At 46.3% G+C, this 27,500-nt stretch overlaps 4 protein-coding genes across 17 annotated transcripts in view; 2 read left to right on the plus strand and 2 right to left on the minus strand.

Moving 5' to 3' along the window:
* The window catches only part of LOC123515068 (homeobox protein aristaless-like 4), a 54,824-nt gene extending 52,559 nt beyond the window's left edge, over nucleotides 1-2,265 (plus strand). The window contains exons 4-5 of the mRNA XM_045273473.1: nucleotides 1-12; nucleotides 1,061-2,265. The exon at nucleotides 1-12 is cut by the window's left edge and continues 174 nt beyond it. Coding sequence (XP_045129408.1) covers nucleotides 1-12; nucleotides 1,061-1,191 — 143 coding nt within the window. The 3' untranslated portion in view covers nucleotides 1,192-2,265. The remainder of the gene's footprint in view (nucleotides 13-1,060) is intronic.
* The window catches only part of LOC123515072, a 76,826-nt gene extending 71,083 nt beyond the window's left edge, over nucleotides 1-5,743 (minus strand). For 2 of the 13 annotated variants that reach the window (XR_006677756.1, XR_006677754.1), the window contains exons 1-2: nucleotides 5,150-5,723; nucleotides 2,842-2,891 (exon numbers count right to left, since the gene is read on the minus strand). Coding sequence is in view for 1 of the 13 variants with exons in the window: in XM_045273482.1 (XP_045129417.1) it covers nucleotides 2,842-2,891; nucleotides 5,150-5,265 (166 nt within the window). In the remaining 12 variants the exon portion in view is untranslated. Of the gene's footprint in view, nucleotides 1-2,841; nucleotides 2,892-4,262; nucleotides 4,329-5,149 lie in introns of those variants that run through there. The other 11 variants (XR_006677765.1, XR_006677762.1, XR_006677764.1 and 8 more) reach the window with 10 other exon arrangements.
* Nucleotides 5,744-8,585: 2,842 nt separating this feature from the next.
* Nucleotides 8,586-11,243, plus strand: LOC123514959 (ligand-gated ion channel 50-like). Of its 2 annotated transcripts, XM_045273239.1 has the most exons (4): nucleotides 8,586-8,788; nucleotides 8,891-8,981; nucleotides 9,399-9,633; nucleotides 10,611-11,243. In XM_045273239.1, the coding sequence occupies exons 1-4, from the start codon at nucleotides 8,615-8,617 to the stop codon at nucleotides 11,113-11,115; spliced, it is 1,005 nt and encodes a 334-aa protein (XP_045129174.1). In that variant the 5' UTR covers nucleotides 8,586-8,614; the 3' UTR covers nucleotides 11,116-11,243. The 2 variants fall into 2 exon arrangements, with proteins under 2 accessions (XP_045129174.1, XP_045129172.1); XM_045273237.1 differs by having other exon boundaries at nucleotides 8,586-8,981.
* Nucleotides 11,244-12,404: 1,161 nt separating this feature from the next.
* LOC123514577 (venom phosphodiesterase 2-like) overlaps nucleotides 12,405-27,500 on the minus strand; it is a 28,409-nt gene continuing 13,313 nt past the window's right edge. Inside the window, exons 5-16 of the mRNA XM_045272534.1 lie at nucleotides 26,162-26,305; nucleotides 25,163-25,273; nucleotides 23,011-23,118; nucleotides 21,550-21,781; nucleotides 21,118-21,199; nucleotides 19,280-19,415; nucleotides 18,640-18,822; nucleotides 17,594-17,825; nucleotides 16,267-16,449; nucleotides 15,394-15,595; nucleotides 14,447-14,597; nucleotides 12,405-13,531 (exon numbers count right to left, since the gene is read on the minus strand). Coding sequence (XP_045128469.1) covers nucleotides 13,340-13,531; nucleotides 14,447-14,597; nucleotides 15,394-15,595; nucleotides 16,267-16,449; nucleotides 17,594-17,825; nucleotides 18,640-18,822; nucleotides 19,280-19,415; nucleotides 21,118-21,199; nucleotides 21,550-21,781; nucleotides 23,011-23,118; nucleotides 25,163-25,273; nucleotides 26,162-26,305 — 1,956 coding nt within the window. The 3' untranslated portion in view covers nucleotides 12,405-13,339. The remainder of the gene's footprint in view (nucleotides 13,532-14,446; nucleotides 14,598-15,393; nucleotides 15,596-16,266; nucleotides 16,450-17,593; nucleotides 17,826-18,639; nucleotides 18,823-19,279; nucleotides 19,416-21,117; nucleotides 21,200-21,549; nucleotides 21,782-23,010; nucleotides 23,119-25,162; nucleotides 25,274-26,161; nucleotides 26,306-27,500) is intronic.

A 27,500-nucleotide genomic window follows, 5' to 3' on the forward strand; every position in this document is an offset into this window, starting at 1 on the left:
CCCTTCCCCCGGGTGAGTGTTCCAGGCACCGCCTCTCCATACACTCTCCATAAACACACACACACACACACACACACACACACACACACACACACACACACACACACACACACACACACACACACACACACACACACACACACACACACACACACACACACACACACACACACACACACACACACACCACACACACACACACACACACACACACACACACACACACCCTCGGACCTGGAGTTGGGTGTCGGTCCAGTCCAGGTGGGAGGGGATAGGGGGTCTCCATTGATGACGTCACACATATACGTTACGCAAACCATTTTGAAAATGGGGATTCTCAAAAAGACAGGTGGACACGAATGCCATAAAATTCTGAGTTGTTATCAGTCAAACTAATTTCTAAAATATAAAAATATTACCGGGATGAGGACTAATAAAAACTTTTCAAAAACATTAAATAAAATGTTGAAACTTCGACATAGGTACTTGAAAACAATTCTTAAGTTCACGAATTTCATTAAACATACTCGATAACTTCTTTTAAAAATTATAACTATTATTTCGATGTATCAAATCCTGACAGCACGCCGAATTAGAAATATAAATATTTCAGAAATGACAAATAGATACACTCACATCTGTATGCATGTATGTATGTCGGCTTCCTATTAATGAAAAACTTTTCCTGCCTATATTTCAAACAAAAGTGACATCTGTCATCCTTTTATTTTGGCCATTGCTATTGGCTACACGTAGTCCAGCTGGCCTGTCTGCCTGTCACCTTCCTCTCCCCATCTGGGGTTATCAGTTGTTGCTACTAAGAAATTATATTGGCAGGATTGACAATGACCATCTTCCTTTAACCATACACCACCTGAAATTTCATTATGTACAGCCTTTCTATTCTTTTCATACGCTTTTTTGTTTTGTAGGTTTTTAAATATTTTGTATATGCCTGTAGTGCAGCGAATTGCTGTGTATTGCAGTGAAATGTTAAATAAGTTGTCCCATCCAGTGTTCCTCAGCTGACCAGCGCCACTAACGCCGCATTGCATTGCAGGTCTCGGCGGTAGCTACGGCGGCGGTGTGAGCGGGGCGGGGCAGGTGGCGGGGTCCTACATGGGATCCTCCTTAGTCAACCTGAGACTGAGGGCACATGAGTACTCCCTCCATCACCAGGGGCAAGTGTGACGCTCCACTCCACCACCACCACCACCGCTGCTAACGCCCGCTGTGACGGCCGTCCCGCCACCACTATTACCATGCGTATATTCCAACCACCAACACTCCAATTACGCTTGTGTCGTTCGATGTGACGACTTTTCTTTCCTAACTTTACTGTGTCTACCTTAATCTCACTCTATTCTTATTTCTTTGACTTTATATAGGCATGCAGCTCTTCTGTTTCGTCGTCCTGCTTTTATTATATATATCATTTCTGTTCCTGGATCTGTTCTTCCTCTGCTTTGGTAAACATCACCACAATCACACCTACCTTACATTCTCTCGTACTGATTTCATCTACTTTCAGTCCATCTTTTGGCTATCCTTTTTCATATCATTCCTCTGCCCTAGTTAAGCTCGTTACCACCGCTCCACACCTTCCTCTCCTTTCACCCTCTGTCGTAATGAATAATTTCGTCTCTCGGCTGTTCCTTGCCCTTTCTGGCCATCGTCACTACCGCTACGTCGCTGCCTTCAAAACAAATCGAAATTCAAGTCAATCAAGCAACAGAATCCCCCGCAACATTGAATAAAGTGACTTTCTGTGAGCAAAGCACGTCAAAGAATCAGTAACAGTACTGAACCAGTGATTATATTTACAATGCGCGCATCGATTTGACGAGGGAAACGAGAGAGGAATGTGAAATAATCCAGTGAACCAGAAAGCTGAGAGTGTAGGAGTGAGGAGTGGAATGAAGGAAGACCGGGATGATGAGCCAGTGAACTTGTGCTGCTCGTCATGCGCTCACTTTCATGACAAAACTCAGGAAGGAGTGAGAAAACAGATTCATCATCTCTCCAGTGCAGTGCAAAGTGAAGTGCCCCTTACACTGTGTTAGAATGGGGAAAAACTAAGTGGCGCAGTTGACACAAGGAAGGAATTGTACAGCCTTGTGTCACATCACGAGTTCCTATAGACAGACACGGGCGGGGCTGCTGAGTGCGGCGCGGCGCAACCTTGACCCAATTTTCCAGTGCCGGACACGCGCGGTGCTGAGACATGTTTCCTACTGCCTGTATGTAATTACACTGGGTTGACCACATGTGTCTTTGTGTGTCCTGGACCGGGAAGGGACTGGGGACTGGGAGAAGGGACTGGGGACTGGGAAAGAAGGACTGGGGACTGAAGAGGGGCTGGGGACTGGAAAAAGGAACTGGGAAAAGGAACTTAGGACTGGGAGAAAAGTCAGAGAGAGAGAGAGAGAGAGAGAGAGAGAGAGAGAGAGAGAGAGAGAGAGAGAGAGAGAGAGAGACTTCCAATATACTGTACTGCTTTACAACACTCCACACAATTAAATGGAAGAAGACATTCCCCCCCACACGCTCGACTCACAATCGAGAGGGCCGGGTTCGAGTCCCGGCGCGGCGAGGCAAATGGGCAAGCCTCTTAATGTGTGGCCCCTGTTCACCTAGCAGTAAATAGGTACGGGATGTAACTCGAGGGGTTGTGGCCTCGCTTTCCCGGTGTGTGGAGTGTGTTGTGGTCTCAGTCCTACCCGAAGATCGGTCAATGAGCTCTGAGCTCGCTCCGTAAGGGGGAAGACTGGCTGGGTGACCAGCAGACGACCGAGGTGAATTACACACAGCAAGGTGAGGTAAGGTAAGGTCTGTACTCACCGCAGCCTAAGACGCAGCCTTCCTTAAGTGCTTGGATGGAGTCACCACACCTGAAACAAACAATATACACCGTTAGATACCTTTAGACACTCTGGATGACTGTAGGTATTGAGGACAGATTTCACAGCTGTTTCCCTATTATGATCGGTAACAATGACAAACAATCATTACCACTACCACCACCACCCATCGTTGTTAGGTCGTTATCAAACTGCAGATTTTCGAAACCACGAAATGAACTGCTGTGAAATAGGATCTAGATGTTGGTAATGGTATTTGGTGTATAAAGGTTTTGGGGAATATTTCTAGAGGCTGTCCCTCCACCTCGGTTCCTGCCTCCCTGTCTGTAGGTCTTTCACTCAGGTGATATGACGTCACACACAGAAAACCACGCTTTTGGTCAAAAGGGTTGAGAGACAAGTATCAGCGGTGCGTGTCGCCTCAACCATATTACGTGATGTTAGTTAGGTTAGGTCACATTAGCTACAGGTTAGGTTACGTTAGGTTAAGTTAGTTTTTGTTATCATTTTTATTCCCATGTCATGTCAGCTCATTGAAAAGGGGAAGCCAGAAAGCGAGGAGAGCTGGACAGTGCTGGTTTTTGGTTAGGAACATTACTAAATAACTGAAGTCGGGCATAAGTAACAGAATTACCGAAGCTTTATTGGGACCTTCAACCTCCTTTCATTACCATAGTATCAATTATTTTGTTAAGCTTAAATTTCAGTTCTCAGTATTCGCAATAGGCGGCTAAATATTGTGGGCCATACGCTTTGTATACGTAGGTGAACTAGTCTCAGAAAACACAAGGCTGGTATAAAATGTGTTCAGCTAAAAATAGGGGTAAATTGGCAGTTTCAACCAATACACCCTATCTTAAATTTCTTTTTTCCTAAATCTAACAAGCTTGGGGACCTCCTGGGAAAGCGGGGTTTTTGGGTGGGGAAAGCAAAATTGAGGCAATTTGGGGAGTCCGAAAAAATCTAAGGAAAAATACCCATTTTTAAAGAGAAAAAGGGGAAAATCACAAAATTCATGAGTACAAAAACCTAACGTAACGTAACCTAACCTAACCGGGGGGTCTGTGTCCCCCCGGACCCCCCTACAACACTAACCTAACCCTAACATAAACCTAACCTAACGTAACCCCCCACAACACTAACCTAATCCTAACAAACCTAACCTAACGTAACCTAACCTAGCCGCCCCCCCCGGACCCCCCTGCAACACTAACCTAACCCTAACATAAACCTAACCTAACCTAGCCGCCCCCCCGGACCCCCCTGCAACACTAACCTAACCCTAATATAAACCTAACCTAACGTATCCTTGCTTTGTGGCAGCTTCCCTCCCCCCACACCGGTTCTCTTATAGTTTCACACAATATGTCCTACCTCTACCAATACCCCTCCTCACAATACCTTAAAGAAAGGATGAAGGTCCTGGCTGGTTCTCTTCTCGATTCACTGACTTGCATCGCAGGAGCGATGATTTCCCAGTAATCAAATTCACAACCTTTACAACTAATGTCACTGGTGGCCATGGCTGAACTGTGCACCTGTCTCTGTGCACCTGTCTGCCCAGCTGTGCCCCGCCTACGAATACATATAGCAAATTCCCATTGGCGCAGCTCGTGGTGTTAAGAGGTGGTGGCACGTCATTGGACAAAAGAACTATAGACACAATAAGAATCCTATTCAGCAGTTACCCACAAACCCCAGCTAGAAACAAATGCAAGTCAGTGTACTGCTCATTTCCGAGTGGGATGGAGCTCCGTGGCTCGCCGCAGCTTGCTGGACTTAAGAAAACTCGCCGAACACCGCAAATTTGAAGGCTTGTGCTGAAGTTATTACTAATTTCCGATAGGATAAAATGGGGTTAGAAATGCTCGTAGAAGTGTGATGTAGACCGTGAGAATGTGTATAATTACGTGTGGTGTATTGGCTGAAACTGCAATAATATCAAAATAGGGATTAATAAACTTCTGTATATGACTGACGGATCGCCCTGGCTCAGATCCACGCCATATCTGGGTACAGGAACTTCAGAAACGACATAGATGATATAACTGACTTCCTCTTGTTTCAGACCTCACTAGTTGAGAGTACATACGAGCATTTTGGAAGCCACAGAAAAGACAAGGAAAATATAAAATGTGCCGGTAAACATTAACATATTGATGACTCTCCGCTCCCTTTGTGCAGGGTGCATAATGGAAGCCACGCGCCGTTTCTAGATGACAGATGAGATCGGACACTTATATTATGTGTGTAGGTAAACATTTTACCTTGATGAGTTCAACACCAACCTTGCTCGTGATGAATAATGCAGGGGTCGCTGGGTCGAGGCGGGTGATAATGTAGGGTGGTGAGGTGGCGAGCGAAGTCCTCCGCGTGCATACTTCCTCTGGAAAACACTTTTCATTTTGAGTTCACTTGCTCCTCTCCTCCGCAACAACTTGCTGTCTATGTGGCACCTTTGTTAAGTGGAAAGCCTTCCCTAGCTAGCCACAGTTTTTTGCGGATAATTGAACACGTAACGAAGGAGATGTATGTTGATATTTCGATCAATACCACACCTACACACCACCGCCACCACCACCGCCATCACTGACCCACCTGCCACCTGGCACCTCCACAAACTGCTTCACTGGTGCTCGAGAAGGATTTGGTGACGCGTCGCTCCTTCTCACCCAAGCTGTCACCTCACTACGACTTGTAACTTCTTCTCTATTTCTTTAGGCTGGCACAGAATATATCACGACGCCTAGCCAAACTTACTACCATGACACTCTGCAGCGTCCCTGGTGTTCTGCTCCTGCTGCTTTCCCTCGTCGTGTTCAAAGGTGAGCCTCGCCTTCGAATCGCTCAACTCGAGCGGCCATCTTGCGGCGCCAAACATGAAAATAAATCAAATAATCTTTCAGATTCATAAAATTACGCTGTTCCCTGTGTTTAATTCCATGCATACACAGATAGAAAGAAAAAATAATATATATATATATATATATATATATATATATATATATATATATATATATATATATATATATATATATATATATATATATATATATATATATATATATATAGAGAGAGAGAGAGAGAGAGAGAGAGAGAGAGATTTTACTGACCACAGTTACTAGGACTAATGCAAAATCACACGACAGCATTGAAAGCGCAAATTCCCACAAAACCAATCACTATCTATCAAATCATGGTGTCTGTGTATGAAGCAGCGTCCCTTCCCTCCCGCCCTCCCTTCCACACACACACACAGACGGGGAGAAGCGAGCAGGAGCAGGAGCGGTAGTAGGAGTGGGTGTGGGAGTGGAGGGCAAGGAGATGGTGACCTACCACTTGATGCCGCGAGGGATGCCGGACAACGAGACCCACCTCCGCCTGGCAGCCTTGGACCAGGTCATCGCCAAACTCTACCGCGAGGGTCGGGTGGATCCTCGTGTCTTTGCGGGCGTCGTGTTTCCCGCTAAGGGACAGGAGGCATGGGAATCTGCGCCACCAGTGAGTGAGTTGACCAGCAGCACCCGCGGCGGCGTGTCTCCAGAAGGCAGCTCAGGACAACACTCACATCACACCGTTGCTTTTAACTTGACCTCCCTCTTCAGTCCCGCACCATTTTCCTCCAGTCCCGTGTCCATCTTCCCGTTTTCTGTGCTCCCTGCGGTAAGTACTCCCTCTCCCTCCCTCTCCCCTCCAACCAGTTTCCTCCCCACCACGCGTGACGTTCCAAAGTTACTCGCAGCGGCCAAGATTGATTCCTTCAGCCTGTGCCTGTGGTTCCTCATGACCTACATCGGGGAGTTCTCCGTCGTGCTGAGCTACAGGACTCACATGACGGGCTCGGACACCCTCTCACTCGGTAAACAACTCCCACCAATGCAAACACACCTTTACCTTCACCTTTACCTCACTGTCAAGCACACGCCTGTTTGTGTGCATCGCAATCTTTACATAGGATTTGCTTCCTTCGTCAAATGATTATTCTTTGTGCTGTTCATTTCAGTTTCATAAAGCTGGTTCATATAAACAATCAAGCTGAACAGCGCTTCCCATACACTCTTCAAGTGTGCCTACAGTTGCTATAGGCCTTCCCGTAAAAAAACAAAAAACAAAAAATGTCTATCCCTTCTTCATCTCTCTCTCTCTCTCTCTCTCTCTCTCTCTCTCTCTCTCTCTCTCTCTCTCTCTCTCTCTCTCTCTCTCTTCCGCGTGTCTTGATGTGCAGGGCCGCAACACAACATCTTCGTCGTGGAATACAAGAACGACACGGGCTGGGAATATGAGGGCCATGTGGAGCCCCAGCGGTGGCACTCAGCTTGCATCGTGAGGAACGGCACAGCCCGCCGCCTCTCACTCTTCCTGGACGGTGCCAGACGCCTCGACATGGACGCTCCTGAGCAGCTTTATCTGAACGGCACGATCGCGTTGGGCAACGACCAAGATTATGTAGGAGGAGGCTTCAGTACAGCACAGAGCGCCCCTGGCCTGGTGACGGGCTTCCATCTGTGGGCAAGGATGCTGACCCTCTCAGAGATACGCGATGTGGGGAACTGTGCTCCCCCTGAGGGGGCTCTGCTTCCCTGGGAGGTCACTCCGTGGAGGATGGTGGGAGACGTGGTAAAGAAGCGCGTCAATCCTTGCCAGCAAAACAATACACTCACACGCTTCCTGGTGCCCATCAAATTAAAGTTTCGAAAGGCGCGATGGTTCTGCTCGGGCCACGGCCTCACCTTGCCCTTCCCTACATCCATGGCAGAAAGTGACGAATTAGTATCATACATCAGCAAGAATCTGACGAACTGCAACACTAATTATTTCACTGGTCCGTCAACTTGGATGGATATCGTCTATGATCAAGACAGGCAGCGATGGGTCGGCGGACCAGACCGCCAGCCCATCACTTTTACCGCCTTACGTTACATAAGTAACAAGGACAGGCTCCACTTGCGCGTGGACTCCAGCGGGGAGTGGATATCTGCTGTAGGAGAGGAGGAGTCGTGTACAGTGTGCCAAGGCATCGAAACCCACTCACATGTGTACATTCACGGGCTGTGCAACAAAGAGGAATTCACGGAGCCCTACAACACGCTGTACCCGCGCTCTGACAAACGAGGAATTTATTACCTGCAGGGTTTTTCAGGTCTCCGCCTGTACCACGAGTCTGGCCTCCGCTGGCTCCTCCACCATGTGCCCACAAACACTTTTGTAGCTCAGGTCAATTCTGCTGAATTTTTCTGGGGTCGCAAAGTGTGGCAGCTGAACGGGACGGCGGCGGTGTGCGGGTCGCAGCGGCAGCTCATCGGGCCCCACAACCTGACCATCAGCTGGTGCCGGCCTGGGAGTTTCACGTGCACCTCGGGCGAGTGCGTGCCTCTGACGGCTCGCTGCTCTCTCGACCCGGAGTGTGAGGACGAGAGTGATGAGATGGATTGCCAGTTAGTGCACGCCCCTGACGACTACCAAACCTACTTGGCTCCTTACACGCCTATTCTTCCTCTCAACTTCACCATTGTTCTCAACAAGGTGAGCTTTATCTCAACAGCCATCACCTGCTGCCTTACCTGCAGACTATCGCTGCATGGCGTGGGTGAAGGCTCACTCAAGGCTGCACACAACCAGCGCCCCGCTTCTTGCTATAAAGTTAATGATGTGGAATAGTTCGCATGTTGTAACGTTTATATAAGTTTAGCTTGAATCTTTAAGTCGCTGAGCGATAATCTAGCGCTGGTTTTCAGTTGTGGTCGGTGGACTTGATGGGGCAGCTGGTGCGTGTCACCTTCCACGTCCATCTGCGCTGGAGGGACCGCCGCCTCAACTTCCGCAACCTGCAGGACAATCCAAGCCTCAATGTCATTGCCGTGCTTGTCGGCCGTTCTCGGACTCCATTCGGCCCCTTCCATGGCTCTGTCTGGCACCCAAAAGTGCAGGTAAGATGGCGGGGCGGCGGTGGGATGGAGAAGGGGACAGGGAGGGAGGCACACCGTCCATGGGCATTGGGCACTGCTTCTGACGCCGTTTGTGTGTCGCAGGTGCAGGATAACGAGCGGCTGGCCGGGGAGGTGGTGCCGCACGTGCAGCTCTTCGTCAGGAAGATGTCACCCGGCCAGGACGTCATCACAGGTGTGTGTGTGTGTGTGTGTGTGTGTTCACTGTTTGATCTGCTGCAGTCTCTGACGAGACAGCCAGACGTTACCCTACGGAACGAGCTCAGAGCTCATTATTTCCGATCTTCGGATAGGCCTGAGACCAGGCACACACCACACACCGGGACAACGAAGTCACAACTCCTCGATTTACATCCCGTACCTACTCACTGCTAAGTGAACAGGGGCTACACGTGAAAGGAGACACACCCAAATATCTCCACCCGGCCGGGGAATCGAACCCCGGTCCTCTGGCTTGTGAAGCCAGCGCTCTAACCACTGAGCTACCGGGCGTATGTGTGTGTGTGTGTGTGATATGATGATGATGATGATGATGATGATGATGATGATGATGACGATGATGGTGGTGATGGTGGTGGTGGTGGTGTTGCAGATTACGTGTACAAGGGAGCCGAGAACGACCTGGAATATTCAATGGAGTTCGAATCCAACGTGCACTGCGAGCTGAGCCTGGCGATGTACCCGTTCGACTCTCAGCGGTGCTCCATCACAGTGACCGTCACCAACGTGATCAACCAGGCGGTGCAGTACCCGACCCTACCCCTCCACCCCGTCCACCCCGCCCTGCCGCCCCATCCGGAGTTCATCATCACCGCCTTAACACTCAGGTCAGCTGCGTGCCCGCCAATAAACACTACAAATTACAGTGATTTTCTTTTTTATGTTAGAGGGAAACCCGGCCAAGGGTAACAAAAACTTTGATAATAAAAAAAAAAGCCCACTGAGGTGTCGGTCCCTAAACAGGCCGCGGGATGTGTGGTAAAGAGAGGATTCCGAGATTTGTTTTTTTCTAATTTTAAATTTAGCGTGATGAATGCATGTGTAGGTAGATGCATGTAGTGTTGTGTGAAGGAAGATGGCAGATTGTGACTGTCCCCTTGTGTTGTGAGACACAAAGAGAAACATTCAGTGAGGTTACAGCTGGCTCTAATGATAAGTTCACAGCATCCCTTGAACCAGTGCTATTCGACCTCACTGGGACTATATAATTATCGTTTTTAATGATAATGGTAAGATAATTACTGTCAGTGAGGTCTGTACCGGGAGGAGGAATGAAGAACACTCAATTGGTTCCAGACGCTCCTCTCTGCAACACACGAGGAGACAGCACACACAGTGCACCATCACAAGGCACAAGTACCTCAGGCTGATCTCTTCACGGAGAGAACAAGTGCCAGTCACGCTGCTTTTATTATTATGGGCCTAATTTATCCAGTTAGGATACTTACTTGTACTGCTAGAAAAAAACAAAACAATATTTCCATGTGACTAAAATTTTCTTGCAGATAATTAGAAAAATTTTTGGGGAAAATGAGGCTGTTTTGTAAGTAGACAAATGTTACCATGCGTTACTTCAGCTCTTGACTGTCAAGTTGTCTCTTCTTGGGCTTAAAAAATATTGACTGATGGAATGTTAAGGGTGATGGCAGGGCTCAAACCTTCATCCACCATACATCTATCCAATCAGCCTCTCAATTCCTAAGTTATTTGTATCCCCTGCATGTTCTGCCGTGCATTCCATCCTCTGCAGCTTTACCGCCAGTCCATACCTTCCTTCTTGTCACTCTCGGTCTTCCTGTTACAGATTAGAGAACCAAAGCACCACTGGCTGCCTCACCTTCACTCTCCACCGCCGCCCAGCGCACCATCTCTTCTCCACCTTCCTGCCCACCATCCTTCTCCATCTCATCGGCTACTCCTCCTTCTTCCTGCCGCTCGACAACTTCCAGGACCGCAGCGTCATGAGCCTTACTACTCTGCTCGCCCTCGTCGCCCTTTATTCAGAGTCCCTCGGGGCCCTGCCCAGCACGTCCTACCTCAAGCACCTCGACATCTGGTTTGTCTTCAGCATCGCCTTCCTCACCGCTACCGTCATCACGCATCTAGGAATCAATGATCACAACAGTCCCGTCACCTTCCTTCGCAAAGAGTCATCCTGCCCTTCCCTCGCCCTGTGGCAGAGGTTGCGATTCGAGTTTCAAAGTAGAAGCACTGACTGGAAGCTCATGTTGGGAGCGAAGGTGGGGCTTGGAGTAACCTACGTGTTGTTTCAGTGCATCTATTGGGGACGTGTGTTCTCCTCCTGGTAAACTGGAATAACTTATCCTCTCTCCTCCTCCCTGTGACTTAACCCCTCCAATACCATGACGCGTTTCCATATTCATTTGCTTACTACTTGGTAATTTTATATGGCTTTAGAAACTTATGTGAGAGATTAGAATAGTGAATACTGTTGCCATTAATCTTCTGACCTCCCTAGAGCCTTCCTAATGTAAATAAAAATGGTCTAATCGTACACAAATCTCAAGGTAATAATGTGTCCCAGTATTGGAGGGGGTTAAACTGTATCTTTACGTGTTGTTCGCCTTCTGGTTAACATGGCATAGCTTGTTTCCTCCACCTTCTTGTAATTTCAACTGTCCATGTGATATTTTCTCACCATCCTGCCTTTTTGTTCGCGAGACAAGGCGATAACAGTATTTTTTTCCACGTTTTTATCCAACTTTAAATATTTTTAGGAATGTAGCACAATTTTTGTTTTAACTAAAATGTCTTCTTTCTGATTGGAGGCGATAACCAAACCTTTCTCAACGTTCTCTCCAAGCCTTCATCTTGTTTAATTTCTGTATGGTTATTTGAGAGAGAGAGAGAGAGAGAGAGAGAGAGAGAGAGAGAGAGAGAGAGAGAGAGAGAGAGAGAGAGAGAGAGAGAGAGAGAGAGAGAGAGAGAGAGAGAGAGAGAGAGAGAGAGAGAGAGAGAGAGAGAGAGAGAGAGAGAGAGAGAGAGAGAGAGAGAGAGAGAGAGAGAGAGAGAGAGAGAGAGAGAGAGAGAGAGAGAGAGAGAGAGAGAGAGAGAGAGAGAGAGAGAGAGAGAGAGAGAGAGAGAGAGAGAGAGAGAGAGAGAGAGAGAGAGAGAGAGAGAGAGAGAGAGAGAGAGAGAGAGAGAGAGAGAGAGAGAGAGAGAGAGAGAGAGAGAGAGAGAGAGAGAGAGAGAGAGAGAGAGAGAGAGAGAGAGAGAGAGAGAGAGAGAGAGAGAGAGAGAGAGAGAGAGAGAGAGAGAGAGAGAGAGAGAGAGAGAGAGAGAGAGAGAGAGAGAGAGAGAGAGAGAGAGAGAGAGAGAGAGAGAGAGAGAGAGAGAGAGAGAGAGAGAGAGAGAGAGAGAGAGAGAGAGAGAGAGAGAGAGAGAGAGAGAGAGAGAGAGAGAGAGAGAGAGAGAGAGAGAGAGAGAGAGAGAGAGAGAGAGAGAGAGAGAGAGAGAGAGAGAGAGAGAGAGAGAGAGAGAGAGAGAGAGAGAGAGAGAGAGAGAGAGAGAGAGAGAGAGAGAGAGAGAGAGAGAGTGTGTGTGTGTGTGTGTGTGTGTGTGTGTGTGTGTGTGTATAGAACTTTCACGTGACACAAGGGAAGGAAGCGTTGAGGTGATTCATGACGAGGACTTGTTTTATTGAAGCACAACATCGAACAAACACACACACACACACACACACACACACACACACACACACACACTTGGTAACAGATAAAGCGAGGCAATGCACTTGAGGGACCACATATACATCCACCAGTCACCATAACACTCAGCATCGCACCACGTCTTGTTCCCTGCCTCCCCGGGATACCAAAGCACCGCTACTGACCACAACGTACACACACTTCACACAAATATTGGTGACAAGATACAATACGCCTAGTTACGTGTACAATCCTTATCCTTATGATTATGTACAATATATTACGCTACATAGATATACAGATCCTTTTACTTCCCTCTGCTGGCCGCCGTTGCAATATGAGAAAGAGTGTTGTTTGCTCTCTACAGTGTGGGAAAGATGGGGAGGAAGACCACAACTACTAACACAGTGGCGAAGTGCAGCCATAACTTACAGAAGCATGCAGTACAGCTAGACTCTCAATCAGTACAGTGTTGTTTGCAGTTGTGAACATCAATGCAGTGACGAAAATACAAATGACTGACGCAGAAAGACATTATCGGTAGAGTACAAGTTACATCACTCACACACATACACACACACACACACACACACACACACACACACACACACACACACACACACACACACACACACACACACACACACACACACACACACACACACACACACACACACACGATGAAATGCGAGGGTAATGATGAGCTAGGTACGAATACAAAAAAATATCATGATCACACACACACACACACACACACACACACACACACACACACACACACACACAAGGAGGAAGACGACGACGCTGCCACGCTACACCACCTTAACAACTACTACAACTATTACTCCTATTATTACTATTACTGCTACTTAAAGAGATGATAGGCGCGGGAGTGGAGTCTGTTCCCCCACGACTCCCGCCCCCAGATGTTGGAGTGCATCCTGACCCGCAGCCTCACCTGGTCCTCGTGTGGCATGTGGGAGAAGAACCGCAGCCCAGTGATCTTCTCCACGTCTTGCACCTTGGCACTGAACTCCTGCGCGAACCTCTCGGCGCTCTGAAAGATTACCACGTTGAGAGAAACCCATATCAGCAAAGCCTTCCCCTCTACTAAGACAATTTTCCTAGGCCACAGAGACAACTAGCCAGGTTTTCAAGACAGTTCCTCCTTTTAATAAACTAGAAATCTTGCCAATCTATCACCAGAACCATGATATTACTCTTAAAAACACGAGTATCTTCGACCAGAGAGAGAGAGAGAGAGAGAGAGAGAGAGAGAGAGAGAGAGAGAGAGAGAGAGAGAGAGAGAGAGAGAGAGAGAGCGCGCGTGTGTGTGTGTGTGTAATTCACTGTTTGATCTGCTGCAGTCTCTGACGAGACAGCCAGACGTTACCTACGGAACGAGCTCAGAGCTCATTATTTCCGATCTTGGGATAGGTCTGAGACCAGGCACACACCACACACCGGGACAACAAGGTCACAACTCCTCGATTTACATCCCGTACCTACTCACTGCTAGGTGAACAGGGCTACACGTGAAAGGAGACACACCAAATATCTCCATCCGGCCGGGGAATCGAACCCCGGTCATCTGGCTTAATGAGCCAGCGCTCTAACTCACTGAGCTACCGGGCCGGTGTGTGTGTGTGTGTGTGTGTGTGTGTGTGTGTGTGTGTGTGTGTGTGTGTGTGTGTGTGAAATATACATTAAGAATTTAGTGTAAGGGAAAAAAAGAAGGAGGAGAAAGACCAAGGATGAGGAAGTGAAAGAATACGGAAGGGGGGGACTGTCAAGGAAGGAAGGAGGGAGGGCAGGAGTGAAGTCGAGGAATGCTGGACCTATTAACTTATCACACATCACTCCACTTCATCACGTGAGGTGTGACAAGGGGAAATTATACCTGACCTTCACACACACACACACACACACACACACACACACACACACACACACACACACACACATAACCCACCAGACAATTTGAGACGGCGAGGTGCTGCGGGTAGATAAAGGCGAGGGCGTCAACTTGTGAGTATGGGCAGTCAGAGAGGTCGTGCACCCATTGTAGGCAGCGGCTCACCACCATGAACATGTGTGTGGGCACCGGCACGGAGGAGCGATGGCTGCGGAGAGAAGGATGACAGCGGTGATGATAATACTAAGTGCTATAGTCAGAAACGCTTCCCTCTCTCACTACGACAATTTTTCAAGGCCACAGAAACAACTAGCCAGGTTTTCAAGACAGTTTTTCTCTTTAATAAGCTAGAAATACTACCAATCTATCACCAGAACCATAAAAGTACTCTTAAAAACACGAGTATCTTCACTTGGAGACTTTGGAAAGCAGTGATGGTGAGAGAGCAAAGCGTTTCAGAATACAAGCCTTATTTAATAATGGGAGTGGAGGACAAGACTGGTGTATAAACCTTTTTAAACTCACTACGGACTCGGCAGTATGAACTGAGTGTATGCTGGTCATGTACACCACACTATTCATGAGATAATCTATTCTTCTCTCTCTCTCTCTCTCTCTCTCTCTCTCTCTCTCTCTCTCTCTCTCTCTCTCTCTCTCTCTCTCTCTCTCTCTCTCTCTCTCTCTCTCTCTCTCTGTTTCGTAAAGGCATGCTACATTTTTATAACAGTCTACACATAGGTAAAAATCATCATGAAATGGTTGTATATGCCATATCCAAATAGTATAACAGTAGAGTGCAGACTGTGAAGAAACGTTCTCCAAATGTTTCTCTTTCAATGTAACGTTATCAAAGCACCTGTTTTATATGCACTTCCCTGTTTTTATAAATACTTCCTTGTTTTTGGAATTAAGTGCAGGCCTTTCAAATAACAACATAAAAGACGTGTTCCTTTAGGCCTCTGTAATTTAGTTAAAAAAAAAAAACACCAGTATCGTTGCCTTACCAAGAGCTCGGGTCGTCAGCGAAGGAATCCGCGTCGTAGTCGAACACGGGTCCGAGCACCACGTTGATGGTGGAGTAGCGGCGGGCCCAGTGATGCACGAAGCCCAGCAACTCACTCCAGCGGCTGCCCAGGAAGGAGGAGATGGGCACCGTGTTGGAGGCGAGGAAGGCAAGCTGGCCACACTCAGCCTTCGATGTGAACTCTGCCCAAGACACAATGCATGAATTTATTGAACACTGTGAGTAACACAGCTCCTTCTCAGTTTAACGTGTTGGTTCTATATAAATGATAAAGATTTTAATCCATTCAGTACTGGGACGCGTTTTTACCTTGAGTTTTGGGAGTGATTAGACGTTTTTTATTTAGATTAGCAAGGGTCTATGAAGGTCGGAAGATTAATGGCGAGAGTCCACTATTTTAATCCCCAAAGAAGTTTCTGAAGTTGTATAAAATCACCAAATAGTAAGTAGAATGAATATGGAAACACGTCACGGTACTGAAGGGGTTAAAAGACTACATTAGTACATTTAGTACTGTAACGCATTTCAATCAAGAATTTTTGGGTATGATTAGACCATTATATTGACGTTAGGAAAGGTCTATGGAAGTCAGAAGATCAATGGCTAGAGTCTTCATTCACTATTTCAATCTCCACACAAGTGTCTAAAGCTGTATAAAATTGCCAAATAGTAAGCAGAATTAATATGAAAACGCGTCATAGTACTTAAGAGGTTAATGGCCCCAGTCTTCACTATTTCAATCCCCACATAAGTTTCTAATGCAGTACAAAATTGCCAAAAAGTAAGCAGAATAAAAAAGAAAATGTGTTCTGGCACTGGAGGGTCAAGACAACTTCAGCAGGTAAGCCTTTACCTGGCGGGAAGAGCGGATGGGGGAAGAGGCCGTGGTTGGCGAGGCTAGTGTACTCGCTGCAAGATATTCTGTGATGAGCTTTCAGTCTGACGTCACTCCTCCAGGGATAACGGAAGATGTTGGTGGCGCCGATCCCGAGAGTGAAGCTGGACCACAGAGGCAGCCTGAGGTGTGTGGAGTAGCCTGCGGGAAAGACAGAACATAAGAACATAACAACAAAAGAAAGCAGCGTTGTATGGAGACTTTAGGAGATAATTGTCCATATTCTGAAACACTTCCGCGCCTCACAGCACCTTCACTATTTTCAAAGGGCTCTAGTTGAAGCGACACGGTTTCTTTTAAGGAAGTTTCTGTAATTCTAGAGACATATTAACAAGTTTTCTTCATTACCAACAGGACAATAGCTCTTTAGAACTTGGCTCATCGTCTCTGTGGTTTTTGAAAATTGTCGCGGGGAGATTAAAAAGGATTGAATAATCCTCAAATTAAGTCATCACAAGGGAGCCCCCCTCCAATGAAGTAATTTGCCCTGCTGCTAGGCAACAAAGGCCATATAGCTGCTAGATGTCATTAGTGGGGTTCGAATCGATGCCCCGCAATCTACCACCATCGCGGCAGAATGCGGCGCCTTAATCTGCGTGACCACTAAGGACGTTCGCGGGGAGAGAGGGAAGCGTTTCTAACTAAGGCGCACTGTGTTACTTTGGTTGTCGCTCCGGTATGTGTGCAATGGTCGCTTGTAATATGATAGCGGTAACGTGAAGAGAAGTGCTCCATTCTTACCCGCAAAAAAGACATGATGGACCACTTTTTCCTGAGCTACATTCTATTCCTTTGTCTTCTACGAAATTTACGAGCTTTCTCTCAGTTCTTAGCTATAAGTATTATGAATTGTTTTCGATTATATTGTTGGGTGAAGAGAATAGACTCAACAATATTAGTGGCAAGTCATTTGGGAACTTTTAACTCCTTCAATACCGAGACGCAATTTTACCTTGAGTTTTGGGTATGATAAGATAAATTCATTTGCATTAGGAAGGTCTATGGAGGTCAAAAGATTGATGGCCAGAGTCTGTACTATTCTAATCCCAACATATGTATCTGAAGCTGTATAAAATCGCCAAAATAGTAACTAGAATGAATATGAAAACACGGCATGTTACTGAAGAGATTAAGGAACATTGGACAAATTAATGGACGAGGCGGACAGGTAAGAACATACTTTTTGCAGCTCCTTCACTTCCTTACCCGAATACTGACTGGTGACTCGCGACTACACAGGAGTTGGTGTAAGTAAACCAGCGGGAGTGTCACCTCGCGGCCTCACCGTTAATGAAGTCCTGCTGCAGAAGGAGGAGCGAGGAGTCCCTGTGTCGCCCCATCTCAGGAGGACCCCAGGGTAGATGCTTCGCCGTCAGGGTGTATGCGTCCTCCTGCGCCTCTTCCAGCACCTCCAGCAGCTCGCCCACCTTCTGTAGATCTCCCTCACACAGCGGCTTGGGCCTGTAGTATTCCAGCACCTCCTCGGAGGGTACTGCCGCCACGGGAGGTGGGTACTCCTGCAAACACACCAGTACTTCCTTACAGAAACGTGGACTCAGTGATTATCTAGTTGGTGGGTGTCATTACGTACCTCTAACACTTGTACGGCTATTAACTCCTTCGATACTGAGACGCAGTTTTACCTTGATTTTTTGGGTATGATTAGACGATTTCATTTGCATTAGGAAATGTCTGTGGAAGTCAAAAGATTAATGGCTAGAGTCTTCACTATTCTAATCCCAACATAAGTTTCTGAAGCTATATAAAAACGACAAAATAGTAACCAGAATCAATATGAAAACGCGCCCTGTTACTGAAGAGATTAAATCATTTTTTTCCTGTCACCTGGAGCTTTATAAACCTTTTGTGTGTGTGTGTGTGTGTGTGTGTGTGTGTGTGTGTGTGTGTGTGTGTGTGTGTGTGTGTGTGTGTGTGTGTGTGTGTGTGTGTGTGTGTGTGTGTGTGTGTGTGTGTGTGTGTGTGTGTGAGCATAGGTAACACCGCCCTTTTGCTAATTAAAATCAAACTGCAAATTGCCAAGAAAAACAACTATTTATAATGCCCAAACATACTGAAACTCCTAACACCACTCCAACAACGCTATACAGATAGATAGATAGATAGATATCTTTTGACCACAACCAAATATTACAGTTACAGGAGAACTTAGAAGGTATGGTCCATCAAAATATTTTCTACGTATAAGAACTTGTAAATGGCTTAAAACATTAAAAAAAAAACTTGAAACACATAAAACGTCCATTTATCCAAACACATGGAACGTCTAAAGCAAATCAAGCTATTTCACAAAAAAATTCTAAATTCACTCACGGGTCTGGGTTGCGGCACGGGGGACGGGGAGACCAGCAGGTGGTTGAGCGAACCCCAAGTGCCGTTGTTGGGCGCCGGCGTGACCCCGAGTAGGTGACACATCAGGTTGTACAGCTCGATGTTCTGGAAAGTCTCCACCTCGAGGTTCCGGCGCAGGTCTGGCCCGTGGGCGACGAACAGCGCCTGGTGGGGTGACGAAGAGATGCGTTTGTGTATGTGCGTGTGTGTGACCAATAACGAATCTATCTATTTATTCATCAGTGTGTGTGTGTGTGTGTGTGTGTGTGTGTGTGTGTGTGTGTGTGTGTGTGTGTGTGTGTGTGTGTGTGTGTGTGTGTGTGTGTGTGTGTGTGTGTGTGTGTGTGTGTGTGTGAGTGCTTTTCGGTCTTTTGGACAAGATCAAAGTATAGTATCTGTTCATATCTTAAATCTGTTTGTGTGTGTGGGCGCAGTTATTTTTTTTATATAAGAGAGGAGGACTGTTCAAGTTATATAAGAGAGGAGGACTGTTCAAGAACAAAAAAACATAAAGAAAAAAGGCCCACTCAGTCGCTAGCCTCCTTACAGTGCCGAAAAAATTAGCCAAAGGACAGTGACAAATGTGTGTGTGCTTACCCTACATACATATACACATACGCACATTCATAACAGCGAAGTAGTTATCGTATCCGTGGTCGCCTGCGTCAGCCATGAAGGAAGCGTCGCCGCCCACACTGAAGCCAGGGTCCAGGTCCACCACAATGTCCTCCACCCTGCGCTGACTACCCATGTGCCACCTAAGGGAAGGGGAAGGTCGGGGGTGAGGGCAAGTATGAGGCCAGGAAGTGATAGCATAGCGATTGACACTTACTCAATAATTCACACAACACACACGCGACAAGAACGATGGGATACTAACAAGACTAATTCACACCACTCATTAATCTCTTCTATATGAGAGGAGATCGGAAAAAAAAAAAACAAAAACATGAAGGTGACAGTTCGTAAAGAGTTGAGCCAGAAAAGACTATCCAAAACTTAAGAAGGGTCTTGAAACATTCCTCTTGAAAAAATTAGTTACAGGTAAAAGGAAATACAGATGCTGGCGTGGAAGTCTAGAGTCCACCAGCGAAAGGGATGAAAGACTGATGAGAGAGAGAGAGAGAGAGAGAGAGAGAGAGAGAGAGAGAGAGAGAGAGAGAGAGAGAGAGAGAGAGAGAGAGAGAGAGAGAGAGAGAGAGAGAGAGAGAGAGAGAGAGAGAGAGAGAGAGAGAGAGAGAGAGAGAGAGAGAGAGAGAGAGAGAGAGAGAGAGAGAGAGAGAGAGAGAGAGAGAGAGAGAGAGAGAGAGAGAGAGAGAGAGAGAGAGAGAGAGAGAGAGAGAGAGAGAGAGAGAGAGAGAGAGAGAGAGAGAGAGAGAGAGAGAGAGAGAGAGAGAGAGAGAGAGAGAGAGAGAGAGAGAGAGAGAGAGAGAGAGAGAGAGAGAGAGAGAGAGAGAGAGAGAGAGAGAGAGAGAGAGAGAGAGAGAGAGAGAGAGAGAGAGAGAGAGAGAGAGAGAGAGAGAGAGAGAGAGAGAGAGAGAGAGAGAGAGAGAGAGAGAGAGAGAGAGAGAGAGAGAGAGAGAGAGAGAGAGAGAGAGAGAGAGAGAGAGAGAGAGAGAGAGAGAGAGAGAGAGAGAGAGAGAGAGAGAGAGAGAGAGAGAGAGAGAGAGAGAGAGAGAGAGAGAGAGAGAGAGAGAGAGAGAGAGAGAGAGAGAGAGAGAGAGAGAGAGAGAGAGAGAGAGAGAGAGAGAGAGAGAGAGAGAGAGAGAGAGAGAGAGAGAGAGAGAGAGAGAGAGAGAGAGAGAGAGAGAGAGAGAGAGAGAGAGAGAGAGAGAGAGAGAGAGAGAGAGAGAGAGAGAGAGAGAGAGAGAGAGAGAGAGAGAGAGAGAGAGAGAGAGAGAGAGAGAGAGAGAGAGAGAGAGAGAGAGAGAGAGAGAGAGAGAGAGAGAGAGAGAGAGAGAGAGAGAGAGAGAGAGAGAGAGAGAGAGAGAGAGAGAGAGAGAGAGAGAGAGAGAGAGAGAGAGAGAGAGAGAGAGAGAGAGAGAGAGAGAGAGAGAGAGAGAGAGAGAGAGAGAGAGAGAGAGAGAGAGAGAGAGAGAGAGAGAGAGAGAGAGAGAGAGAGAGAGAGAGAGAGAGAGAGAGAGAGAGAGAGAGAGAGAGAGAGAGAGAGAGAGAGAGAGAGAGAGAGAGAGAGAGAGAGAGAGAGAGAGAGAGAGAGAGAGAGAGAGAGAGAGAGAGAGAGAGAGAGAGAGAGAGAGAGAGAGAGGAGAGAGAGAGAGAGGCAATCGAAGAGAGAGACATGCATTTATAGGATTACAAAGAGCATTTACGTAAAAGTAGCAACAGAAATCAGTCTACATAAACAATACGACTGACTGGCACTGCTCTGTTACTGTCACTGTGGCTTGTGGGAGTCGAGTGGCTAAGGAGTGAGAGAGGAAGAGTGGGACAACAACACACCTGGCAGGGAGGGAGGTTCTCTCGTACACTCTCAATTCTGGTCTTCTGCAGGAGAGAGAGTTCATCATCGCTTGTTTGGTCTCTGGAGGGAAGACATGAGTACGTTTAGAGATTATTGGAAGGTCTGCTGGAATGTTTAACCCCTTCAGTACTGGGGTTCCTCACTCGGGGCAACGGTTTCCTAGCGGGTGGGCTTTGAGATAGGAGGTACCACAAAAAGTATTCCCTTTAGCCCATAAATTCCCGTGAAAAGTTCACATGGTATATATAAAAAAAGGCAGAGTAACAAGATTTCTACATTATTAACTGGAGAAACACTTGGAAACCTTACTAATTGCTATTTCTGTAGCCTTGGAAAATAGTCGTGGTGAAAGAGTAAAGCGTTTCTGAATACAGACTGAGACTTTCTCGCCTCGCCCCGCCTCGCCTCACCTTCCTTTCCATCATTAGGCGTCATTCTGCCAAAGATGCCACTCCAGAACCTCGTCCTGTTGACCACGTTAGGGATGTACTGGTCCAGACGTATGGCGCGGTTCTGTCCCGCCTCCACCATGCCGTGATCCGCCACCAGGATGATGTTGACGCAGGACAGAAGGTTCCGGGCCTGCAACCCTTTGATCAGCCTGCCTATCATCTCGTCCACGTGGGCCAGCTTCGCGTTCACCTGCAAGCGAGTGACGGTGAGCTTGTGACAAGAGTTTCATACTATAGAAGCACTGACTGGAAGCTCATGGTAGGAGCGAAGGTGGGGCTTGGAGTGACATGTGGTGTTTCAGTGCATCTATCGGGGACGTGTACATGTTCTGCTCCTGGTAAACTGTAATAGCTTATCGTTCCTCCTCCTACTCCCATCGACTTCAACCGTATCTTTACTGTGTCTTTAAGTCTTGCACTGCGGCATACAGCACTTCACAACACTGAAAACACTGCATTGAATGTTTTTATTTTATGTAAGAGGAGAAATGGCCAAGGACAACATAAAACGAAAAAAACAAAGGCCCACTTAGTTGCCAGTCCCATTGCAGGTCTGAGAGGTTAGTCAAAAAAAGGAATGTTTTAAAACCTGCCTCTTTAATGAAATCAAGTCATAAGAAATGCAGAACTAGGTAGGGAGTTCCAGAGTTTACCTGTGTACAAGAACCTGCAAGAAAGGAAATTAATCACATGAAGAGGTGTTTCAATATCTACGTAAGTGTTCAGAGGTGGATGCTGGTGAACGAAAAGAAATGAGTGAAAATAGTTTGCGAATGAAGAAGAAAGCGTGTGTGTCATGAGAAGTGGAGATTAAGATGCGCATAAGTGATTGTCTCTTTATTTTGATACCATGTCGCTTGTTGCTTCACTTGAATACCCTCGCCACGTGATTGAGGAAGTGTAAAATTGGTTGATTGGTGGACTGATCTGAGTGAGTGAGTGTAACAACTAATACTTCCTGTGAGTAATCTGGGAAGAATTTGTCAAAAGAGAAAGAGAGAGAAAAAATGCAACGGTGTCTCAAAATAATTGCACTCTAAACTTACACCTCACCTCGTATTTAGGAATCCAGGCCTCGTAATCTCAAACACTTCTGTGCTTCACCTCCACTATTTCAAAAGCCTCTATTTAAATTTGCACGAGTTTTTAAGGTGTCTTTAACGTTCTAGAGGCAGATTAACAAGATTTCTACATTATTAACTGTAGAAACACTTGAAAACACCGCTAGTCATCCCTTTGGCCTTGGAAAACAGTCGTTGTGAGGAGAGCAAAGCGACTCTGCATGAATACGGACCCAGAACATTTAAATAAAAGAACTAAGAACACAGTAACGGTGAAGCAGGTAATAATCCCCTCTCCATCAACACAAACCAGACCCTAGGAATGTATAGGAGCTGACGTAACAAGCGCAACACTCACCTGGGTAGAATCCGGCCCGAAGTCGTGACCAGCTCTGTCCGGCTCATCCATGTAGAGCGTCATAAAGAGAGGACGCTTGTCTTCCGGCAGGTCCAGCCAATCCAGCACCTGAACAGAGCATGCATAAACTCTTAGCCTCGTATTCTCAAACACTTCTGCGCGTCACCTCCACTATTCCTAAAGGCTTTACCTAAATTGACACGAGTTTTTAGTGTGTTTTTATAGTTCTAGAGGCAAATTTACAAGATTTCTACATAAATAACTGGAGAAACACTCTTGAAAACCCTGCTAAACATCTCTGTGGCCTTGGAAAATTGTCGTGGTGAGAGAGCAAAGCGTTTCTGAATGCGGACCTTAGAGAGAGAGAAAAAAAAAGTGGAAGTTATTGGTGTTTCCAAGGGTGTAGTGGAAGTTATAAGGGTTATTGGTGTTTTCAAGGGTGTAATGGAGGTTATTGGGGTTTTCAAGGGTGTAGTGGAAGTTATTGGTGTTTCAAGGGTGTAGTGGAAGTTATTGGTGTTTTCAAGGGTGTAGTGGAAGTTATAAGGGTTTTCAAGGGTGTAGTGGAAGTTATTGGTGTTTTCAAGGGAGTAGCGGAAGTTATTGGTGTTTTCAAGGGTGTAGTGCAGTTATTGGTGTTTTCAAGGGTGTAGTGGAAGTTATAAGGGATTTTCAAGGTTGTAGGCGATCAAAGTTATAAGGGTTTTCAAGGGAGTAGCGGAAGTTATTGGTGTTTTCAAGGGTGTAGTGGAAGTTATTGGCATCTCTTCAGCTTTTCTTCATGCCAGATCTGCAGCCGTCAATGGAAACGGCGGCCACCACTCTACTCCAGAACTGACCCTAACGCACAGTGCCAGGGAAGGAAGGAAGGACGGAAGGGTGGGGCAGAGACGCTGGATAGAGAGGTGAGGAGCAGCAAGGTGGGGCAAAACGTGGTACACAGGTGGGGGTTGAAGAAAAACACACTAAGGTAAGGGTCAGGGAGGAGACAGACCAACAGTGATGCAATTGATGAGGGATGTGTAACGGCGGAGGCGAGAGAAATAATGCCACCAAGGGACACAACTCGCGAGGAAGGAAGGAAGGGAGGAGAAAAGGATGTCAGGGAGCGATATAACGATGAAACGGGGCACAGGGAGGGTTCAAGTGTGTGTGTGTGTGTGTGTGTGTGTGTGTGTGTGTGTGTGTGTGTGTGTGTGTGTGTGTGTGTGTGTGTGTGTGTAGGAGTGGCAGGGTGGCGGAGTGGGGGGAAGAAAATGTTATGAAAGGGTACAGTGAGGGTAAAAGGAGGGAGAGAAAAGGGCAAGCAGTGAAGGGCATAGGAGGAGGAGGAGGAGGAGGAGGAGGAGGAGGAGGAGGAGGAGGAGGAGGGGTAACCATGGTAGAAGTAAAGTTAATAAAAAAAACTATCGATATCAAAATCTAATAAATAATTGAGGAACAGATGGTCATTTTACGTAAGGAAGGCAATTATATATGTAGAGAGAGAGAGAGAGAGAGAGAGAGAGAGAGAGAGAGAGAGAGAGAGAGAGAGAGAGAGGATAATAGACATAGACACACAGACAGACAAAAAACTAACCTTACACATTGCTAACCTCGTAAAATACACTAAAATAATAAAAATAACTGATAAAACAGAGGCCAAGAGAAAGAGAGAGAGAGAGAGAGAGAGAGAGAGAGAGAGAGAGAGAGAGAGAGAGAGAGAGAGAGAGAGAGAGAGAGAGAGAGAAATAGAGGGGGTACGAAAGAGAAATGTCACAAAAAACGGGATGCCGGGGGAGACTATCGCAAATACCAGGGAGCAAAGGAGACCGCGATGGAGGGACGCGATAAGCCGCTTCACAAAACATCCGCTGGTCAAATGTGACACTTTATTCCCAAAGGTGAATAAACCAATACAAAAAAAATACACCTGGATTACAAAAAAAGAATGAAAAAAAAACAGTAATAAGGAACTTCCGCGACAGAGAGAGAGAGAGAGAGAGAGAGAGAGAGAGAGAGAGAGAGTAACGAAGCACAAAAGTAAGAGTAAATAAGTACCTAAGTAAAACATCCCTGCCACCCTGTCACCCTGCCATCTTGCCACACCTGCCTCCCAGCCCTGTCCCCGTCCCCAATATCTCCCTGCCTTCCTACCTCGCCCCTGCCTCACCTGGTCAACGCGGTGTGGGTAAGGAATACTGCCGTTATAGTAGAACCAGTAGGTAGCGCGCTGTCCTTTTACCTCCGAGCCAGGCCAGAAAAAGGTGGCGGCGCGCTTGCCCTGAAAAAGGACACATTATGCTTTAGGGGATGAAGGACAGGGTGAAGGAGCGAGGTAGAGGAGAGGTATATAGTATAGTATAGGACGAGGGTGAAGGACTGCGGCTGAGGGAGGAAGGTCAAGGGGGAGGAGGAGGAGAAGGACGGGAAGTGTGTGTAGACAGGTGTATGTCAGGGTTGGTGTCTTGTGTTACCAGAGGAAAGGTTACATGAATGAACGGAGACTGAAGGAATGAATGGCAGTGCTTATAAATGAGAGTGAAAACTGAAGGTGCTGTATTTACTGGAAAGAGAAATTACCGACGTGGTTAACAGAGAAGGGAGAAAGGGATACTAAAAGAGGATAAAGAAGAAGAAAAGAGAAGAATATGATGATAGAAATATTAAGAAAAAGGAAACAAGAAGATTTAGAAGAGAAAAGGAGGGACTGAAAAGAGATGAGAGGAACAAGAAAGGAAAAGAGAAGAATATGATGATGATAGAAATATATAGAAAAGGAAACAAGAAGATTTAGAAGAGGAAAGGAGGAACTGGAAGGAGATCGGAGGAACAAGAAAGGAGAAGAGAAGAATGTAGTAATAAAAATACATAGAAAAGGAAACAGGGAGAAAATTTAGAAGAGAAAAGGAGGAACTGGAAAGCGAGAAGAGAGAGAGAGAGAGAGAGAGAGAGAGAGAGAGAGAGAGAGAGAGAGAGAGAGAGAGAGAGAGAGAGAGAGAGAGAGAGAGAGAGAGAGAGAGAGAGAGAGAGAGAGAGAGAGAGAGAGAGAGAGAGAGAGAGAGAGAGAGAGAGAGAGAGAGAGAGAGACGAGGGGAGTTACGTAATTTAATGCAGACTACAGTATCATAAACACATATAGGAAGCGCTACATGTCACGTCCTTCACACACCTGTCTCTCCACAGTCTTCCAGATCGGCTCGCCTCCCCACCAGCGGGGCTCGAAGCTTTCAGGACGGCCGATTCGAAACACTGCGTCAAACTCCGGATCGTAAAACCTGTTGGCGATGATGCCGTGGGAGGGCGGGTACATCCCCTGCAGGAGGAGGAAGGAGAGGAGGAGTGAGTGGATCGGTGATGATGTATGAACGAGAAAAAAGAATGAAAATATACTAGTAAAAGAAAGTAGAAAAAGCACCAAATTATAGATAGAGGGGTAGATTTGAGGATAAGAATTAAGTTTGAGTGATAATAAAGTAGTAATAGAATAAAAATGAGGATGGATCGGTGGTAATGTATGAACGATAAAAAAGGAAAAAGAGGAGAGAAATAGCACCGAAGTATTGATAGGGGGCTAGACTGGAAGATAAGAATTAAGCATGGTTTGAGTGATAATATAGTAGTAATGGAATAATAATGAGGATGGATCGGTGGTAATGCATGAACGATAACAAATTCATGAAAATAAACTAGTAAAGAGGAGAAAAACAGCACTAAAATAAATAAAGGGCTAGACTGGAAGATAAGAATTAAGTTTAAGTGATAATGGAATAAAACAATAGCAAGATAAATAGAAAAAATAAGATAGAATCAACAGAACTAAACAAAAAAGATAATAAGCTTTACTTGAGTTACAATAGATAGTAACAAAGTGACCTTTTAAGAGGGAGAGCTCAAGATATTTGTCCCTGTCTTTTGGATAACACTATTGATCTCTAAGGGAACTGGAAATTAAGTGGACCTTTTTAAAACTTTTGTTGCCCTTGGACAGTTTCCCCTCTTACATAAAAAAATGATAGAAACAAAACAGAATAAATAGAGAATTAGACTGCAAGATATGATGATTGATGAGCCTTTTTTTCAGTAGGTGTTTAATTGAAGAAATAAATAAAGGTTTCCGTTACGAGCAGCTCAGACAACACAGTGATACATGAGTAAGTGTGAGTCTTTGTTGCTGATATGACGTACGCACAAACAGCAGGTTAGGAAGCGCGGAAATAGAAGTCAAGGTGCGCTGGTAATGTGAGACCCAACCTTGCCTGTGGCGCAACTTATCCGCTGACTGGCATGCAAAGGTCACATTAATAAATACTAAAGGATGTGTCGACAAACGGGATCGTGGCGTGGACAAAGATGAATGCTGTCTGTCATGAGCTGAGTGTCTGAACCAGAATGGAAATCAAGGCTGGTATTCTCAAACACTTCTGTGATTCACCTCCACTATTTCAAAACACCTTATTTAAGTTTACACAAGTTTTTAAGTTGTTTTTTTTTTTTTGCGGTTGTAGGGG

This window comes from Portunus trituberculatus, chromosome 38 (assembly GCF_017591435.1).
Source record: "Portunus trituberculatus isolate SZX2019 chromosome 38, ASM1759143v1, whole genome shotgun sequence".
NCBI lineage: Eukaryota > Metazoa > Arthropoda > Malacostraca > Decapoda > Portunidae > Portunus > Portunus trituberculatus.

What these genes read in the sequence shown, in the direction of transcription:
- LOC123514959 (XM_045273237.1), top strand. Translation starts at nt 8,615, where the DNA reads ATGGGGCAGCTGGTGCGTGTCACCTTCCACGTCCATCTGCGCTGGAGG. An exon ending in CGGCCAGGACGTCATCACAG is followed by an intron (nt 8,982 to 9,398) that starts GTGTGTGTGTGT and finishes GTGGTGTTGCAG; the next exon opens with ATTACGTGTACAAGGGAGCC. An exon ending in ATCACCGCCTTAACACTCAG is followed by an intron (nt 9,634 to 10,610) that starts GTCAGCTGCGTG and finishes TTCCTGTTACAG; the next exon opens with ATTAGAGAACCAAAGCACCA.